Source organism: Podarcis pityusensis, assembly GCF_964106645.2.
Source record: "Podarcis pityusensis genome assembly, chromosome: 1".
In the NCBI taxonomy this organism is placed as follows: Eukaryota; Metazoa; Chordata; class Lepidosauria; order Squamata; family Lacertidae; genus Podarcis; species Podarcis pityusensis.
Genome location: NC_138028.1, coordinates 80753837 through 80774734, shown reverse-complemented (window position 1 = coordinate 80774734; position 20898 = coordinate 80753837). Strand labels below are relative to the sequence as shown.

The 20898-nt window shown below is 43.1% G+C and overlaps 1 protein-coding gene and 1 long non-coding RNA gene across 2 annotated transcripts in view; one reads left to right on the top strand and one right to left on the bottom strand.

Annotated features, from left to right (window-relative positions):
* The first annotated feature begins 2409 nt into the window (after positions 1-2409).
* Positions 2410-20898, top strand: part of LOC308486132 — a 40969-nt gene continuing 22480 nt past the window's right edge. Inside the window, exons 1-2 of the long non-coding RNA XR_013990960.1 lie at positions 2410-3994; positions 16270-16330. This is a non-coding gene — a long non-coding RNA (uncharacterized lncRNA). The remainder of the gene's footprint in view (positions 3995-16269; positions 16331-20898) is intronic.
* Positions 18968-20898, bottom strand: part of LOC308485967 (acyl-CoA (8-3)-desaturase-like) — a 67694-nt gene continuing 65763 nt past the window's right edge. The window contains exon 12 of the mRNA XM_081022197.1: positions 18968-19046. Within this exon, the coding sequence (XP_080878323.1) occupies positions 18983-19046 (64 nt within the window). The 3' untranslated portion in view covers positions 18968-18982. The remainder of the gene's footprint in view (positions 19047-20898) is intronic.

Below are 20898 nucleotides of genomic sequence, written 5' to 3'. Positions count from 1 at the left end.
ATAAAAGAGGGACTTGATTTGCATAAAATGTGCAGCTGCTTACTTCTGCATATATAAATGTAGAAATAATAAACAAATAGAACTATACAACACATCTCAACCACAGTAGGGAAGACTGTGGCCAGGTGACCTGTGTGCCTGCTTGGTCTTCTATCCAAGTTCTACAGAACAGTTTGCTCTTATTAGGTGGTTGTTGTTGTTTTAATAAAGTTATTTTAAGGTAGATATTCTTGTTCTTTGTGGTCTCCAGGTTAGAATTGCCATACATCCAGATTTCCCCGGACATGCCCGGGATTCTAAAGGTGAAATCACCACCTGGGCAGATTTTTAAAAAATTGAAAAATGTCCGGGCTTTTCCTTTTGCATAGTCACTACCAAGCAGCGCCACTGTTACAAAAGGAAGCAGCTGCTGCGGCACTGTTGCTTCTGGTGGCCGTGTGAGCTGCATCTGTCCTCCTTCTCCTCCCCTCAGTGGCCTCCGGGCCCAGGCCAGAGCCCCCGCAGGCCCTGCCGCCACCATGGAGCCACTCGCTGGAGGAGGAGGCACCCAGGGAGACAGGAGACAGGCAAGGCCGAGGCCTGAGGGAGCAGGCAAGTAGTCTGGATGGAAATGGCAGCCCCCAGGGAAGAAGCCTAACCCAACCCCCACTCACCGAGATCACTGCTGCTGATGGCCTGACCGCCGGCGCCAATCGCCCATTCACCCCACTGCTGATTGCTCACTTGCCTGCCACCACCAATTGCCCGCTCGCCTCACAAGTTTGCATTACCATTAATGGGGGCGACTCCACTCCTTTCACAAACAAGGCTGTCCACTATTGCCCCTCCTACTCGCAGTGGCAATAGAGGCCTCAGCTATGAATCTTAAGATCCTCTGCTGAAATTAAATGTATCCCAAATTCAGGAAACTGAACACAAATTGAATCTGTTTGCAGATGTAAAGGTAAAGGTAAAGGTACCCCTGCCCGTACGGGCCAGTCGTGTCTGACTCTAGGGTTGTGCGCCCATCTCACTTAAGAGGCCGGGGGCCAGCGCTGTCCGGAGACACTTCCGGGTCACATGGCCAGCGTGACAAACTGCATCTGGCGAGTCAGCGCAGCACACGGAAACGCCGTTTACCTTCCCACTGTAAAGCGGTACCTATTTATCTACTTGCACTTAGGGGTGCTTTCGAACTGCTAGGTGGGCAAGAGCTGGGACCGAAAGACGGGAGCTCACCCCGCCATGGGGATTCGAACCACCGACCATATGATCGGCAAGTCCTAGGCGCTGAGGTTTTACCCACAGCGCCACCCGCGTCCCAGATGATCTGCCCTTTAATTGCTCTGTGATCCTAAAAGAGCTCTCCTGCCTCTACAGCAGGCTCTTAGTATGTTTGCTAAGGTTGTCAGGTTAAAAATCAATTATACGAGATCAGTCATGTTTGTTTTTGTTTTTATAATAATTTTTATTGGTCTTTACATATATTTCCATACATAACATCATGGTATACGGAAGTAAATAAAACATTTGGCTCGTCAAGCCTGTGACTTCCCCCCTCCCCGATTGTTGGCTTTCAAACTCTCTGGATACTGCATTTTCCTATATTTCTTATTACTATTAAATCATAATCTTATGTAAATACTAAATTAACTATAAGTAATAATTAATAGTTTAAGCCTTACAAAACTTCTTGTAACCCTACTAGCAATGTTAATTGTTTACAATTGTCTTTCAAGTATAATAAAAATTTGTTCCAGTCTTTCAGTCTGATCCTGCTGGTTCCGGATTTTTCCTGTTAGATTTGCCAATTTGGCATAGTTCAATAATTTCATCTGCCACTCTTATTTCCTTGGTAAATCTTCTTGCTTCCATCTTTAGGCTAGTAACATTCTCACTGCAGTTGTTGAATATAGTAACAAAGTTTTGTCCTGTTTATGTATTTCTCTACCTACTATACCTGGCAGGAATGCTTCTGGGTTTTTTTTTGTAAATGTATATTTCAACATTTTTTAAAGTTCATTATATATCATTTCCCAGAAGACCTTCACTTCCTTACAAACCCACCACATATGGTAAAAAGTACCTTCTTTTTCTTTACATTTCCAACATTTATTATTTGTTCTATACATTTTTTGCTAATTTCACTGGTGTTAAATACCACCTATACATCATTTTCATTATATTTTCTTTAAGCGAACTGCATGCAGTAAAATTTATTCCATCTTTCCACCATCTTACCCAGTCTTCTAACTGTATATTATAACCAATATCTTTTACCCAATGTATCATTACAAATTTTACTTCTTCATCTTTCATATGCCATTCCAAAAGTAACTTATACATTTTTGACAATATTTTAACCTTGTTGCTTAATAGATCTATTTCAAACCTGGATCTTATTAATTCAAATACATTTTTCTTTTAGCTTCTTTAAATACTTCATTTATGTGATGATAATGTAACCAATCGTTTACCAACTCTTTTATTCCCTCATATGGTTTCAATTTCCACTGGTTGTCCACCTCTTATCACCAAGTCCATTTTGGCCCATTTTGATTCCATATTTACCTTTTTAACAGTTGTTGCCTCTAACGGCGACAGCCACCATGGTGTTTTACGTTCTAATAAACTCTTGTATCTAGACCACACCTCATAGATTGGTTTTCGAATTATGTGGTTCAGAAAACCTTTATGAACTTTTGCCTTCTCGTACCATAAATAAGCATGCCACCCAGATCTGTTGTCATATCCTTCCAGGTCTAGTAGATTTGTATTTTTTAACAATATCCAGTTCCTTAACCAACATTCCTTAACCAACAAGAAGCTTCATAATACAATTTCAAATCTGGCAGGGAGAAACCTCCTCTTTCTTTAACATCTGTAAGTATTTTAAATTTTATTCTTGGTTTTCCCCCTTGCCAGATAAATTTTGTAATGTTTGTTATGTCCTAGTTTCTTCCTCCCCCTTTCCTGATTTATTGTATTTTGTTGTTGACTCCTTTATTGTGAAAAGTCTATGTGTAACTTGTGCTTATACTCTCACAGCAAAATGACAATAAAGATTTCTTTTTAAAAAACAAGAACATGAACAGTCTATATAAAGTATGAAGAGATAGCAACCCTGTAGTGGCGACTTGCATAACACTTTGCTTTTGACAAGAGGAAATAGTTTTTGTGCTGGGCATAACTTTATACTTTGAGGCTTACTGGTATAAAGGAACTCCAGTCACTGAAAATGAGAATGAAGTCAATAATGGACAGTTCAGAGAAATTTTTCCAGTTTTCTAAGAGGTGAGGAACCTGTTGCTGGAGCTGCTTACTGGAGCCAGTGATGAATGAGCCTGCAGTATGGCTGGCCCTAACGTTAGGCAGAGTGAGGCAACTGCCTCAGGAGGCAGGTGCTCGGGAGGGGGAGCAATGGCAACACCCCCCCTTCAGCTATTTCTTCTGAGCCCCCAAGCCATTCCCCTCTGTCGTAGGACAGAACTGTGTGTGCCACCTAGACACATCTGTATCTAGTCTGCTGCCCTTAAGTGCGATGGAGGATGCTGCTCTGTTGCCTGTATTCCAGTTGGATTTGCTTGTGCATGGAAGGGCAGTTCCCAAGAACTCCCAGAACAGGAACAAACACATAAATAAAACAATATTTTAAAAATACAAAAATGAAACAAAGTTTTTGTTTTTTTAAATACCCATCCATAACAGGAATAGCAGGTTTAAGAAATGATGCAAGGAAGGAAATGAAATAATTAAACAACCTGAGAAAATGAGCACACTCTGTCTCAGCATCTGAATGATATTAATACAGTATTTTAATGATGCTCCCTGAAGCTGGAAAGGATGTTGGCTGTTGTGAAAAAGTGCTGGACAGGGTATATCTCTTCCCACCTCAATATGTGTTCCTTTCTGTGTGTCCTACCACAAACTCCACCAAACCATCACACCTTCTTAATTCACCATCTGCTCATCTGACATGCATTTCAATGGGTTGCTTTCCACACCCAGCTGAGTTGTGACTATCCTTGTTTCTTCTCTTGACATGTGAGGGTGTGTATGGAATCTAAATCTCAAGAAGGCTTTGGAATGTGCTTTGGCTCTAGGAACTTAGATTGGGATTCACCTAACGAGCCTTAGGGCTTCTGCTTGCGCAATGGGGCTCCCCCCCCAATCTCCCATTGCCTCTCAAAATTGGCTGGTGGGGGCAGGAGAATCCTGATGTCAGGGGCTAGACTGAGGAGGAATGGTGGGAGCCACCCCTCCCTTCTCCTGAACCTTCCCGAGAACAGGAGGACAGTATGGATTTAGAACAGTGGCTTGCAGAAGGACATAGTTCAGAAGCTGCAGAGAGGGAAAGCTGGGAAGTATTGGGAGAGGAACAGCAGGAAGGAGAAGCACCAGAGGAGAGACAGCTGACAGACTCTTTCAAGAGCATTCCTGACCGCCCAGGACCAGGACCAGGCGGGCATTGAGGATAGGAGAACAGAAGGCTCAGAGGCAGAAAGATCAGATTAGCAGTCACAAGGGTGACGTAGAATAGGAGGGATGAAGGGGGTTGGACTTTATTCGGAGCAACGCCATTCTTTTAGGGAGGCTGTATTCCTTTGTCTCTCTCTGTGAACTATGGAATAAATTACTTGGTAAGAACTCCTCTTGTTTCTCTGTTTACTGGCTGCCACCGGGGGAGGGATTGGGTTCCCTGAAGCCTGACACCCTAAAATAGCAGATGGTGTGATCCAATCCCAATCTTACAGGTCCAGCCTGATATTAGGTTCTCTGTACCACGAGAAGCTGCTATGTAGTAGGTGATGGATCAATTTAAATAATAATAATATCTGCATTGTGGCATTACACCTACGTGTATCTAGGATCAAAGTGTGAGAATCAATTTTAGTTGTTTCTGAAGCAAGAGAAGGCAATGGGGTGTGGGGTTTTTTTTTACAAAGAAAATGTGAAATTATGCTCTTTTATATAGCCATAGCCACATAAGGAAGCATAATTTGCATGTATATAGAACAAAAAAAGTGAAAGTATTTTAGTATTTTTAAGATCTACTGATGTGTAGCAGCTTTACAGGCGGTGGAGGAGTCCTATTGGACTAACTTAGTGAGTTTACTTAGTAGGCTACATGGGACTGGGCTGTTCATTTGAAATATACTGTAGGCTGCAGATTTCCGAAGTGTACATATGGACCTAATCCAGCTGTAATGACAGACGACTAGTCCTGTGCAACAACTGATAACCCCCAGAGGTGGATGTGCACCCACAGCCACATCAAAGACCACCCAGGCAATTCAGTCTGGTTTGGGTGACTACCTCAATGCAGAAGGAGTTGTGACATCTTGGTGTACACAAACAATCATACCGGCATTGTGCACAGATCTCTTACTGGATCAGGGTGGTAGTCTTCCAGAATGCTTTTACACTTTAAACATATTTTTAGCCAAAGAGCAGGCTTCACCTATGTGGTGTATGCCAATGCAAAACAAAAACAAAACCCCCATATAAACCTATTCTTTGAATGACATAATGAGTTCTCACACCTTCCTTGCTGGGCGCCCTTTGTGGGACCGCGCACAGCACCTCGGGCCACGTGGGACTCACCAGCTGGTTGGGCTGCCCCGCCTCCCTGTGCTAGTCCTTGGGGGTTTCCGCCAAACCCCAGTTAACCTCTCAGCACTGTTGGGAGATGGGGCCAGTTGCACTTCACTTTTTCAGTTTCCCAAGTTGTCGCAACTAGCTTAGGCATGCAGTCAGTATTTTTATCTAATCCCTTTGGGCAGGAATTGATTCAAACCTGCCTATTTCATATTCTCCCCTTCATGGATCACTGCCTTGCCGTGGCGAAGGGGCTTGAAGAACTCAGAGAAGCTATGAACTATGCCGAGCAGGGCACCCAAGATGAACAGGTCATAGTGGAGAGTTTTGACCAAACGTGATCCACCTGGAGAAGGAACCGGCAAGCCACTCCAGTATCCCTGCCAAGAAAACTCCATGGACAAAGACAACAGGCATATAAAAGTTATGACACTGGAAGATGAGCCCCTCAGGTCGGAAGGTGTCCAACATGCTACTGGGGAAGAGCGGAGGACAAGTACAAGTAGATCCAGAGCTGATGAAGCGGCTGGGCCAAAGCCGAAAGGACGCTCAGTTGTGGATATGCATGGAAGCGAAAGGAAAGTCCAATGCTGTAAAGAAAAATATTGCATAGGAACCTGGAATGTAAGAACCATGAACCTGGGTAAGTTGGATGTGGTCAAAAATGAGATGGCAAGAATAAACATTGACATCCTGGGCATCAGTGAACTAAAATGGACGGGAATGGGAGAATTCAGTTCGGATGACTATCATATCTACTACTGTGGGCAAGAAACCTGTAAAAGAAATGGAGTGGCCCTCATAGTCAACAAAAGAGTGGCAAAAGCTGTACTGGGATGCAATCTCAAAAATGATAGAATGATCTCGATACGAATCCAATGCAGACCTTTTAACATCGCAGTAATCCAAGTTTATGCACCAACTACTGGTGCTGAAGAAACTGAAATTGACCAATTCTATGAAGACTTACAAGACCTTATAGAAGTGACACCAAAGAAGGATGTTCTTCTCATTATAGGGGATTGGAATGCTAAAGTAGAGAATCAAGAGATAAAAGGAACAACTGGCAAGTTTGGCCTTGGAGATCAAAATGAAGCAGGGCAAAGACTAATAGAGTTCTGTCAAGAGAACAAGCTGGTCATCACAAACATGCTTTTCCAACAACACAAGAGTCGACTACACATGGACATCACCAGATGGGCAACATCAAAATCAGATTGATTATATTCTCTGCAGCCAAAGATGGAGAAGCTCTATACAGTCAGCAAAAACAAGACCTGGAGCTGACTGTGGCTCAGATCATCAGCTTCTTATAGCAAAATTCAAGCTTAAACTGAAGAAAGTAGGGAAAACCACTGGGCCGGTAAGATACAATCTAAGTCAAATCCCTTATGAATACACAGTGGAAGTGAGGAACAGGTTTAAGGATTTAGATTTGGTGGACAGAGTGCCTGCAGAACTATGGGTGGAGGCTCGCAGCATCATACAGGAGGCAGCAACGAAAACCATCTCAATGAAAAAGAAATGCAAGAAAGCAAAGTGGCTGTCCAACGAGGCCTTACAAATAGCGGGGGAAAGAAGGCAAGCAAAATGCAAGGGAGATAGTGAAAGATACAGGAAATTGAATGCAGATTTCCAAAAAATAGCAAGGAGAGACAAGAAAGCCTTCTTAAATGAGCAATGCAAAGAAATAGAGGAAAACAACAGAATGGGAAGAACCAGAGATCTGTTCAAGAAAATCGGAGTTATGAAAGGAACATTTCGTACAAAGATTACCATAATAAAGGACAAAAGTGGTAAGGACCTAACAGAAGCAGAAGACATCAAGAAGAGGTGGCAAGAATACACAGAGGAACTATACCAGAAAGACATGGATGTCTCGTACACCCCAGGTAGTGTGGTTGCTGACCTTGAGCCAGACATCCTGGAGAGTGAAGTCAAATGGGCCTTAGAAAGCACTGCAAATAACAAGGCCAGTGGAAGTGATGGTATTCCAGCTGAACTATTTAAAATTTTAAAAGATGATGCTGTTAAGGTACTACACTCAATATGCCAGCAAGTTTGGAAAACTCAGCAGTGGCCAGAGGATTGGAGGAGATCAGTCTACATCCCAATCCCAAAGAAGGGCAGTGCCAAAGAATGCTCCAACTACCGCACAATTGCACTCATTTCACACGCTAGCAAGGCTATGCTTAAAATTCTACAAGGAAGGCTAAAGCAGTATGTGGACCGAGAACTCCCATAAGTGCAAGCTGGATTTAGAAGAGGCAGAAGAACCAGAGACCAAATTGCAAACATGCGCTGGATTATGGAGAAAGCTAGAGAGTTCCAGAAAGACATCTACTTCTGCTTCATTGACTATGCAAAAGCCTTTGACTGTGTCGACCATAGCAAACTATGGCAAGTTCTTAAAGAAATGGGAGTGCCTGATCACCTCATCTGTCTCCTGAGAAATCTCTATGTGGGACAAGAAGCTACAGTTAGAACTGGATATGGAACAACTGATTGGTTCAAAATTGGGAAAGGAGTACGACAAGGCTGTATATTGTCTCCCTGCTTATTTAACTTATATGCAGAATTCATCATGTGAAAGGCTGGGTTGGATGAATCCGAAGCCGGAATTAAGATAGCCGGAAGAAATATCAACAACCTCAGATATGCAGATGATACAACCTTGATGGCAGAAAGTGAGGAGGAATTAATGAACCTTTTATTGAGGGTGAAAGAGGAGAGCGCAAAATATGGTCTGAAGCTCAACATCAAAAAAATGAAGATCATGGCCACTGGTCCCATCACCTCCTGGCAAATAGAAGGGGAAGAAATGGAGGCAGTAAGAGATTTTACTTTCTTGGGCTCCATGATCACTGCAGATGGTGACAGCAGTCACGAAATTAAAAGACGCCTGCTTCTTGGGAGAAAAGCAATGACAAACCTAGACAGCATCCTAAAAAGTAGAGACATCACCTTGCCAACAAAGGTCCGTATAGTAAAAGCTATGGTTTTCCCAGTAGTGACATGGAAGTGAGAGCTGGACCATAAAGAAGGCTGATCACCGAAGAATTGATGCTTTTGAATTATGGTGCTGGAGGAGACTCTTGAGAGTCCCATGGACTGCAAGAAGATCAAACCTATCCATTCTTAAGGATATCAGCCCTGAGTGCTCACTGGAAGGACAGATCGTGAAGTTGAGGCTCCAATACTTTGGTCACCTCATGAGAAGAGAAGACTCCCTGGAAAAGACCCTGATGTTGGGAAAGATGGAGGGCACAAGGAGAAGGGGACGACAGAGGATGAGATGGTTGGATGGTATTCTCGAAGCTACCAGCATGAGTCTGTCCAAACTGTGGGAGGCAGTGGAGGACAGAAGTGCCTGGCGTGCTCTGGTCCATGGGGTCACGAAGAGTCGGACACGACTAAACAACTTAACAACAAATTTCATATTCTTGGAGCATGATCACACATGGTCCCTAAAATACTTCTGGTGAATAATGATGCATGTTTAATTTATTCAGCTCTAATGGGTGAAATTCATCAAGTGCATTGATACCTGGCATGTCAAAAACCTGCTGATGAGGTACTTTCTCTACTTGTGCATACACAGTGTGCCTGTTTGACCAGAAAAGCAAGAAAGTAACTTTCCTAAATTGCCACAGAGCACAAAGTTTCAAAACTTTGCTGTACTTGCTAACCCTGCCTCCCACACCCTTCCTATCTTTCTGAATGGGCAAGGAGTTGTGCCCTGGGGACAAGATTTTCCCTGCCTTTACATTCTTTCTTCTTTTACTAGTTTCATATCGCACAGACACCCAAAATAATAGCTGAAGCCAAAAGTATAAACACAGAAATTAAACAAGACTCATTAACTGTTTAGTGAAAGTCTTTTGAACTATCAGAAGAGGGATGCAGATCCAGACCCCCTCACTCTGCCCAGCCTGCATCCCAACTCAACAATGGTAACTATTTTATTTAAATTTGTTAGTTGCATTTATACAGAGAACCTTCACCCAAGCTGATTGACAACAAAAGAGACACATTGGCACCCACATCAAAAACACCAAACCATTTAAAAATGAATTAGAATACTAAACAACAATGGGGGGGGAACCAATAAGTAGAAATCAAAGTGGGATGTCAAGCCAAGCTAAAACTGAACAAACCAGGAGGGGAAAAGCTTTTGGGGGAAAATATGCAACTTCTGAACCTGGTAATGTGGTAGATTTCACTCAGGTTCAGAAACATCTGTACACTTAGACAGGAAATTTTAATTGCAAGCTTTGTAGGGCTGGGGGGTTGTTTTCTCTCCTAGTACAAGGATTGTATGTGAACTGATTTCTGAAGATAATGTATTTATGTAAGATGCATGAATTTTCACCATATTTATTTACCGCTAACTTATTTGTATTTACTTTTTAAACAATGTATATGCCACCTTTCAAAGTAAAACTGACCCAGTGTGGCTTATATCAAAGTCAACATGCATGATCAATAAAACCACAGTATAAAACTGAAGCATTACATCAGAGCTTTCCAAACTGTGTGTCGCAACACGTTAGTGTGTCTGTTGACTGCAGGGTGTAGGTGTGTCTCATGAACACTCCCCGTTCTCCTCCCAGGGCTGGAAAGGGGTTAGTTTAACCTCCGGTTTGCTAGTAAAACTGAATTACTGTATTGTGAAATGATGCATGTCTAAAAAGTGGTCACCAACATGAAAAGTTTGGAAAACTCTGTGTTATTGTCATGAACTACTGCAGTAACTTGAACTATTGCTTTTGCTCTTTCAGTTCAATCATCAATTTAAGTTACTACTGATACATTATATTCAAATGATCCTATGCAATACCAGCGCTCTGCCACTGTCTCTATCCCTGTATGTTGCAATATATGAATTCATAAGGTTGAACACCACCCCAGATTGGGAGAAGTGCAAGATTCTAGGGCATCCAGTCACTTACCCAGGGTTTGTTTTCCTTGGAATGAGGTTCACTGGAGACAGTGGTGTCTTTATGATATATGGTTTATATATAACCTGAGCCTATGAGGCAATTGCTTCTCCCATAATGTATTGCTTCTCCCATACCTACAGCCAGCGGCGGAGCTAGCCATGATCCCTACCTTCTCCAGGTATGCCACAAACCAGTGGGACTGCCCAAGCCTTTGTAGACATTTATGACTTCCACATCACAGATGCAGCCTTCCTTGCTGCTGCTCCCTCACCTTCAGCATGTACTTTGAAATGGGAGGCGGGATAATGCCCATTTTGTAGCTTCCAGGGGTAAAATAGTAACCACAACAATTGCTCTTAAAGGCCAACTCTTTCTTGCCATTTAATCTTAACACATTCAAGAACTAGTTGTGAGGATGTGGAGATTTACATGGATTATATTTGTGAATCCCTGAAAATAGAGACATCACCCTATTTCTGATATACAGAAGCCCTATTCAGACATTAATGCCTCACATGGGTTGCACCCGTGTCACACACACACACACACACCAACCAGGGTCCCTCCCTGACAGGTCTATCCACAGACCTGTAGGGGAATCCTTCTGCCGAGCGCACTTAGAATTCTCCCTGCAATTGGGAACCTTTTGTGACCAGGGCTCACAGGGTTAGTAGGACAGCACGCAGGGCAGCTAGCAGTTGATGGAGCCAGAGTCAATGGCAGACAGAGGCAGCTCATTTCATACCTATCCCCCTCTGGGCCGAGTTCTACAAAGGGAACCTGGAGACTAAGTAGGAGGAAGGTGACTGCAAGTGCCACCTTCTGGAACGGTTGGAAGGCAGATAGAGGATGGCTGGTGGGGCAATACCTCATTGCCCCCAATGGAGGCGATTCCACTGGTGGGAAGGACCCTAAATGTTCCCAACACTTGATGAGGATCTAGCTGGTGGGGATGTAGGCACTGGAAGTGAGGTTAGTGTGCACTGTTCAGTTCCTCTCTCCACATGAACACAAGAATAGCCTGCTGGGTCAGGCCAATGGCTCATCTAATACAGCATCCTCTTCTCACTGTGGCCAACCAGTGTTCTCCATGTGTTCTCAAGCAAACACCTGGCTAGGGGTCCGGTGAATGCTGATATTTAGGTGACTGTCTCAAAGCAATGATGCCCTGCGGATGCTGACATTCAAAAATACACCATTGGTATTGTCAAAATTCACATTTGAATGCTGACAGGCACTATAGCACATATGCATTGCACACCACAGTTAATAGCTGGATAGCATCACATTTGAATATCTTGTGTTTACTTTGAGAAATATAAAAAATAGCGAAAACTGAAATGGTCAAGATTTTGATGGCAGACCTTTAGGCTACAACACTTTCTTAGGTGGAGAAATTATTACATCTGATGCTTCTCTGTGAGCCACATTGTTACCAACTCCTCTTGTGTGTTTATGCTACAACACATTTCAACTCCTACCCCTTCTGCACCATCAGTAAAAATCAACAACAATTTTGACAACTTTTGCCTGAAAGTTTTTTCCCAATTAATGAGAAGGGGCACAGTCAAATTAATGCTGCTAGACTGTTCTTGCCCTGTTACATATCCTTGTTATCTAACCACAGTACATGAGCCTCTGTCAGCTCCCACTTAGTTCTCAGGGACGTTATGCAAAAAGGTATGTTGCAATTACTAGGTTTGTGAGCAGCACTTTTCTCAGCAGGTTTGTCTGTGTCACCCATTTGCAGCTCCAGGCATGACAAACCTCTTGCAATTGTTTTGCCTTTCTTACCATTTCTTTACCATCATGAGTGCAACAGCTGGTTCAAGAATATAATAAGCTCTGTGTGCTCCATACAAATTGTTTGTTGGGAAAAGTTGCTGGACAGAAACATTAACATGTTCAAGCATGAAAAACATACCAGAAAACATCCAGCAACAGCACAACTCACCACACTAATCTCTTGTGATTAAGCTGGTGGTTTATTATATTTGTGCCTATGGAGAGAGCGGCCAGTGATTTAAGGTGTTTGGTGCTGCCTGTGAGGCAGGAGCCAAGGCAGCAGGAGGAGGAAGGGGCAGGGCAGTCCGAGACAGAGGGAGGTGCAGGGGATGTGGCGGAGGAGAAAGAGACTGAGCCAGGGCCAGTAGATTCCCTGCCATGATCTCCCACCCTGCTGTCTCCTAGAGCCAGGAGGGGCTTGAGGAGGGAAAAGCAGCAATGGCTACTGTGTAAGTGGCACCTCAGGTTGAGCACATGCCCCATCAGATGAGGATTCATAAGCTGCTGCTGGTGTGTATGGGGGGGGGGTCCCCTGTTGCTTCAACTGTTCCACAAGGCACAAATCCGAGGACAGCTGCCTAGATGCCAGAAGATTGTGTGCCCCTGGAGCACTGTGGGAGCTGCTGTAAGTGCTTCTTGTCAATAAAGACTGTCAACGTGAGCTTTCCTTGTCTGGGGGCAGGACAAGACACATGAGGCTAAAAAGTGTGTCCATCCAAAAGTGATGTAATTCTACTAGGCATCCAATGTTTTGTGTGGTGTAGTGGTTCAGAGCAGTGGACTCGTAATCTGGTGAACCAGGTTCGATTCCCCGCTCCTCCACATGCAGCTGCTGGGTGACCTTGGGCTAGTCACACTTCTTTGAAGTCTCTCAGCCCCACTCACCTCACAGAGTGTTTGTTGTGAGGGAGGAAGGGAAAGGAGATTGTTAGCTGCTTTGAGACTCCTTAGGGTAGTGATAAAGCGGGATATCAAATCCAAACTCTTCTTCTTCTTCTCAAAAAATGTGTTGGCAGAGAGAGCAGAATTCAGCTCCAACAGAGGTTTCACCATTGGAAATGAATTCTGCAACCCATTCTGCACGTGTTGGGTAGGAGAGGGCTCCTGACAGATCCAGATTCTTGCAGCCTTAGCTTGAATCTGACACTTTTAAAATTCAAGCTAGGGCTGCAAAAGAAGAACGCAAGTGCACTTCCATATCTTCCTTTGCTGCCATAGCTTGATTTCTTTTTTGAACTTTCCCAGTCCAAATTTTCCCATGGGTAGTTGTGGTTTGCTCAAAACAGCCTTGTGGACCTCATTAGGCACACAGGAGATTTATTATCACTGATATAGACAGTGCATCTCTGTGCAAGGCTTCTGTGAGGGTTTATGTAGATCAGAGGTTTATTCTAGTTAGCAATTAATGCCCACATTTTTTAAACAGGGAGATTACTATGCAGATCAAGACAAGTGGGGTATTTGTCATTCTGTGCGATTCCTCCCCCCCCCCCATGGTTTCATCAGTAGCTGCCAGAATTCATTTTAAAATAACAAGCATTTTAACGGCAAGCTTTTGAAACACTGGCAACCTGGTTGCCCAAAACAGGTCTAAAATATCTAAATACTTTGGATGGAGTAGGACAAAGAACCAATAATGAGAAAGGAACAAAATTAAAACTGTTGTATCCTGCCTTTCCTCACAAAATTGTCAAGTGTTAAAACCAATGCAATACTGTATTACAATCATCTACAACCAAAAGCTTTCTTTAAAAGGAAGGTTTTTACTAGGGATGTTCACCAACCACAAGTTTTGGCTTGATGCTAATCCAGCGTCTTGGAAAATAGCCTGATTCGGGACTGGGCTGCTTTGCCTTTGTTGTTTTTTTTAAATAATTTTTATTAAGGTTTTAAGCAACAAAGAAAGAGGAAAAAAAAACACATACGCAATACATATAACAACAACACACACAAAAAACAACACAAAATTCAACAATAAAAAAACAAAAAACAAAAAACATAACAATTAAAAACAATATCTCTTTTCCATTTCCATTTTTAAATTACTTATTTTCTGGACTTCCTCATACCTCCCTCTTTTGTATTCCAATCCAAATTGTTTGTCCAGCAATTTCTTTTCCACTTTTTTAATCCCAGTCTTTAGTTTAATAAAATATTAAAATATATAATTTCAACTTCTTTAAACCTAATCCTTGGTCTTAATATCATATAACGTTAAAATTTTCCCTCTTAATATCAAATTTCCAATTCTTTAAACATCTTTAATCTTAATCTTTAATCTTAGTCTATCATTAACTTTAACCTGTACAGCTGGAAACCACTTGTTTTCAGTCCAACATCACTCTAGCATTCCTTAATTTTGCAGTGTTTCTGAAGATAGTCTTTGAATTTCTTCCAGTCTTCCTCCATCGACTCTTCTCCCTGGTCACGGATTCTACCAGTCATTTCCGCCAATTCCATATAGTCCATAAATTTCATCTGCCATTCCTCCAGCGTGGGAAGTTCTTGTGTCTTCCAATACTTTGCGATGAGTATTCTTGCTGCTGCTGTTGCATACATAAAGAAAGTTCTGGGCTGCTTTGCCTTTGTTCCAAATCCAAGTGGTGTGTGGGGGGTGTGTGTGTGCTGGGAACATGAAAAAAGAATTTAAGGAACTATCTATAAATTAAAAAAGCAACAACATTTTTGGGGGGAGTAGAATTAGAATCCTACCAAATCTCAAGAGATAGCTACAGTGGTTTCCCAGCAAAGGCAGCTTTTTCAATTTGAGGTGATTGAAAAAGGATAAATTTAGTCTTCGCTATCATTTTGTGAGCAATTTGTTTGCAAATAGACAGAAAGGCGCCATTGGCGCAGCCAAGGAGGAGGGCAGAGGGGGGGCAGGGCGGGGCAGCCCCCTGATCAAGTAAACAATAGAAATACTTAACTAACTGACCAATCATGTTGGTGCTCCCCCCCCCAAAAAAGTCCTGTCCTCCCTATCTTAAGTCTTGCCTGTCCCCAACAAAAATCCTGGCTATGCCCATGAGAGGAGCCCCTACGTAAGGAACATGCCAAATTTCAGGAGGATTGATGCAGGAATTTTGCCCTAGGTATTCTGCTCTATTTGTCACCAAAAGTCAGAGGGGGAGCTAAGCTGAAAGCTGATTTGGCAGGTGTCAATGTGTAGGCAGATGGCAGAGGCAAAAGGACGAACATCCGGCATCTTCCAAGCTAGCACCACTCGTAGAACATAGAATGCATTCCTTCAACATCCCTTGCCCAAAGCACTCTGATAGGATTTCTGGTAATGCCATTCTCAATTTTGGCATTTCTCAGCTTCTTTTTCCCCCAGACTTAAATTTGGTTCTCCACCCTTCCACACCAGTTTGTAATTTTTTTTTAAGTCCTCGTGAAAATTCAAAATTATTTCAAAACAACTTTCTCTTATATAATGCATTTTTTTGTAATTTTTCACCAACATGTCGATTTCATTCATGCTCTATCCTAGTATATGCATTTTGTTGACAGCACACTCCAAAATTCTGACCTTTGAAAATAACAATAAGTTAACAATAGTGCCTTTCAACAAATTACCGTATTTTTTGCTCTACAAGACTCACTTTTTCCCTCCTAAAAAGTAAAGGGAAATGTGTGTGCATCTTATGGAGCAAATGCAGGCTGCGCAGCTATCACAGAAGCCAGAAAAGCAAGAGGGATTGCTGCTTTCACAGAGCAGTGATCCCTCTTGCTGTTCTGGCTTCTGAGATTCAGAATATTTTTTTTCTTGTTTTCCTCCTCCCAAAACTAGGTGCATCTTGTGGTCTGGTGCGTCTTATAGAGCAAAAAATACGGTACCTCACTGGAGCATTGCATTGCAGAATATGGAGAACTGTGAATTTTGAAGGATGACTTTCGAAGGATGAAATGTGCTGTCAGCAATATACTTATGATGCACAACTCTGATCCTCTTTTACAACTGCAGGTGTGGCAGTGGATGTTCTGGATGAACTGGATGAGAGTCAATTGACTGAAGCTTCCTCAAGGTAAGAGTAAGGTGCTAATAATGGGTGGTTTGCTAGACTGGATGGGTAAGGCTTGGCCTGCTCTGGGTAGGGTTACTATCCCTGTGAAGGAGCAGGTACCTAGCTTGGGGTTACTTCTAGGATCCATTACTGTCACTTGAGGCACAGGAGGCTTCAGTGGCATACAGTAGCTTCTGTAAGCTTTGGATGGTGACCCAGCCATGCCTGCTTCTAGACATCTGTTGACCGTGCTCTTGTAGCCTCTAGTTTAGATTACTACAACGTGTTATACATGAAGCTGCCTTTGAAAACGGATCACAGATAGTAGCTGGTGCAGAATTTAGCTGAGAAACAGCAGACTGAGGCAAGACAGTCTGAACATATAACACCAATCTTAGTGCTACCACACTGGCAACCAATCATGTTATGGGCTCAGTTGAAAGGGCTGGCTTTGACTGATAAAGCCTCTTGTGGCTCAGGATCCCAGTTTCACAAGGACTGCCTCTCTCCATATGAACCAAGACATAACTTACATCCATAATCCGAAGCCCTTTTCCACGTGCCTACTCCCACGTGGAGGAGGATGATACAAGATGACGAAATGTGGGTGGCTCCCTGCCTAAGCAATGCTCTCCCCAAGTCAACGCTCCTAGTACTATTGATGGCTGTTCTTAGGTGCCAGGCAAAAATATTTCTATTTTCTCAGGCCCTTAATTTGGAGGGTTATTAGGTACATCTGTGACTCCTCTTGTGCTCATCCTTTCACTAGTGTAGATTGGAACTCCCTTTTTATAAATATTATATGCATTTTAGGATATTATTTTTGCTCTTATTTATGGTGTTAATGTGCTTTTACAATTGTTTTGAGGCTGTTTATGTAAAAAGGGATGAAGCTGTGATGATAATTATGTGATGTGGTGGTGCTGATAGAATCCAGTTGTCCCTCATCCCTAGCTGCAGGGCTGGACAACTCATGAGGCAAAGTGAGGCAACTGCCTCAAGGGCAGCAGTTCTGGCCTCCAAGGAATACATTGCCTGCTGCTACTTCCACAGTGGCAACAGCAGCTACGGTGAGCTCCTTAGAGGCCACATTGACCTCTCTCATGCTGCCTCTACAGTGGACTCTTGGCCAATAGGAGGCACTGCTAGTCTCCTCCCCCCCTTGTTCCTGATGTAGATCTTCACTAACCCCCTTTTCCCTGGCTGGGGGTGGGGGGAAGTACCATTTTGTGGGTCACCTCAGGTGCCAAAATGTACTGGGCAGGCCCCACCTAACTGCCAGTCACAAAAGAGCCCTGCCTCCCTGCACTCCTCACCAAGCTGTTTTCCTTATATGGCAAGCTTAAGAAGAAACGTTTCCATTTTTGCAGATACACTGTATGCAGGCCTTTAATTTTTTTTAATTTTCATTTTCATTACAGTGGTACCTCGGGTTAAGTACTTAATTCGTTCCGGAGGTCTGTTCTTAACCTGAAACTGTTCTTAACCTGAAGCACCACTTTGGCTAATGGGGCCTCCTGCTGCCGCCGTGCCGCAGGAGCACGATTTCTGTTCTCATCCTGAAGCAAAGTTCTTAACCTGAGGTACTATTTCTGGGTTAGTGGAGTCTGGAACCTGAAGCGTATGTAACCTGAAGCGTATGTAACCCAAGGTACCACTGTATTATTATTTTTTTGGTAATCTTTTTTATTTGTTTTTTCAAACATAGATTTATAAAAAAACCACATACAGTGGTACCTCGGGTTAAGAACTTAATTCGTTCTGGAGGTCTGTTCTTAACCTGAAAGCAGCACTTTAGCTAATGGGGCCTCCTGCTGCCGCCATGCCGCCGGAGCACGATTTCTGTTCTTACCCTGAAGCAAAGTTCTTAACCCGAGGTAATATTTCTGGGTTCACAGCATCTGTAACCTGAAGCGTATGTAACCCGAGGTACCACTGTACAGAGATTTCTCTGAATCCCATGGCCTCTCCCCCCATCCCCTCAGTGGGTCCTAATGTCAATGTTTTCAACTGCATATTGTATCATAATCTATGTTTTATAGCTATCCATATTATCCATCATGTTTGTTACACTACAAGTGTTCTAATAATCCTGCTAATGTTTTCATCTTCTTACAGTGGTCTCCTAAATAAATTATAATTTATCCCATTTGTCTGCAGGCCTTTTAAATCTCTACACCTAGGGTTGCCATATGTCTGGAATTTCCAGGACATAGCCAGTAATTGGCCGTCAGGAACAGTGTCCTGGAAAATCCGGATGTTTGGCAACCCATGTCGGCAGTGTCGTTTTTGTCCTAAAATAGCTCAAAAACCTCCCCCCAAAAACAGAGAGATTTTTATATATATATAAAAGCTCAACAACTCTGCCAAAAAAGCTTTTCTGTCCAGATTTTCACTTTTTGAAATATGGCAACCCTACTAAATCACACTTACCGTAATTGCTTCAGAAGCCATGATTTGGTTCTTATCATTGTAAGAAGAACCTGCTGGATCAGGCCTATGGCTCATATAGTCCAACATCCTATTCTCACAGTGGCCAACCAGATGCCTGTGGGAAACCAGCAAGGAGGACCTGAACACAAGAGCATCTCCTCTAGCAACTGATACTCAGAACTGCTTCCAGCTGTGGAGGCAGAGCATAGCCATAATGGCTAGTAGCCATAGTCTTTACCTTCATGAGAGGTAAAGGGAGAGGGAGAACAACTTTTCTCTGTTGATTTCCTCCATGCCATGCTTAATTTTATAAACTATCATGTCACCTCTTACTCATTACCTTTCCTCTCCCCTCCTAAGGGAGCCACTCACTCACAATACCTCTGTCTTGCCAGGATTCAATCTCAGCTTCCCCGCCCTTCCCCCCATCTCCTTTGCCTTTGCCTTATGGGTGACAAGACTTGTGGGGGTAGAGGTTTCTCAGCCTCTCCCATCTAATTTCCTGAAATGCTAGTCTCTTGAGTGGTTCTCGGAGGCAGAACTGGAACTACAGTGGTACCTCGGGTTACAAACACTTTGGGTTACAAACACTTTGGGTTACAAACTCCGCTAACCCAGAAGTAGTACCTCAGGTTAAGAACTTTACCTCAGGATGAGAATGGAAATCACACGGTGGCAGCGGGAGGCCCCATTAGCAAAAGCACGCCTCAGGTTAAGAACGGTTTTGGGTTAAGAACTGTACTGTACCACAGTGTCCCCAATTCCCATTCCTCAGAGCTGGTTCAAGAGTGTACCATGGTCAATGGGATCAAAACCCACGAGAGATCAAGAAACAGGAGCATGGCCACACTGCTGCAGTTCTGCCTTCTGCCATCAAAGCCAACTCAGTCCTATGGCCAGGCCTGAACCCAGACTGAAATGAACCCAGAATGGATTGAGTCTCTCCATTCAGAGAACTGCCCATCTATTCCTACTCTCTGCTTGCCACTGCTGAACCAATTCCTGGCCCACAAGAAGACTTGCCCTCTTCTATGACTGCTAAACTTACTCGGGAATCTTTGGTAAGGTACCTTGCTGGAAGCTTGTTGAAAGTCCAAGTGCCCCTTGTGATGGGCGGGTGGCAGAGTTTCTAGGGCCGCAGTGGAAGTATCTTGTTACTATTGCTACATTAGCATTCGTTTCGCCATCTGTTCTCATAAGGCTGACTAGAAGCGTGACTAAGCTTTGTTGGGATCTCCCTGGCTTAGCAGGGCCATTGATTCTTATCCTGCCCAAGGTAAATGAACCAGTTATGAAAGCAGAGATGCTGCGCATCAGTTTTCAAATTAAATTAAAATTCAATCACCAGGAGCTGACAAGGAAATAAATAGGCTTATTCATACCCAGCTAAATCTAAATCCTTAAGCCTAATTACACTCTGTGGTGACTCAGGGCCAAACAAGGGCACATAAAGCATTGGTGCAACTTCAGCTGCTGTAGATCCACACACAGGCAAGAACCAGATTTAATCCAATTCCACTCCAAAATTAGAAAGTTAATCACTATTCCTTTTTTTTAAAAAAGAAAAAAGAAAATATCACATTTTTGGAGGTGCCCTGCATGAAAGCCCCCAGACCTATTTCCCTGTTGTTGTGATGAATTTTATGTACTCTGGGTTGTCTAATATTCTTAGGAATTTCACTCACTGTGGTCAAAAGAAAAAATAGTTAAAATTCTATCCAATTTTTAAAAGTCTATATTTTTATAGAAATATGAAATGCAGCAAATTTATATTCAAAGATGGCAAATGAAAAAGAAACTAAAACTCTTAAAAGCCCTTGGGTACATTGCACTAAGTACCGTAGCAGTATTAGCATGCTCATCTTTACATTGGTTGTGAACCATAGAAAGGATTATGGAGTCCATGGGCGGCATCCAACTCAACAGCCCTACCAGTGCAAGGACCAGTGCACAACTTTCCTGCCCTCTCCTCTCCCACTGTGATCCTCAGACCAGTTGTGTTCTGGGTTTTCTCTCAAGCCGCTGGGGAGATTTGCGAGGTGTGCACTGGGTGTGCACTGGGTGTGCAGGGAGAGGATAGGATGGGAAAGTTTTATTGTCCTGCTAAATATCCTTGCAGGAGTGGAAATGTTTAGTTGGACACCATACCTTGTTTT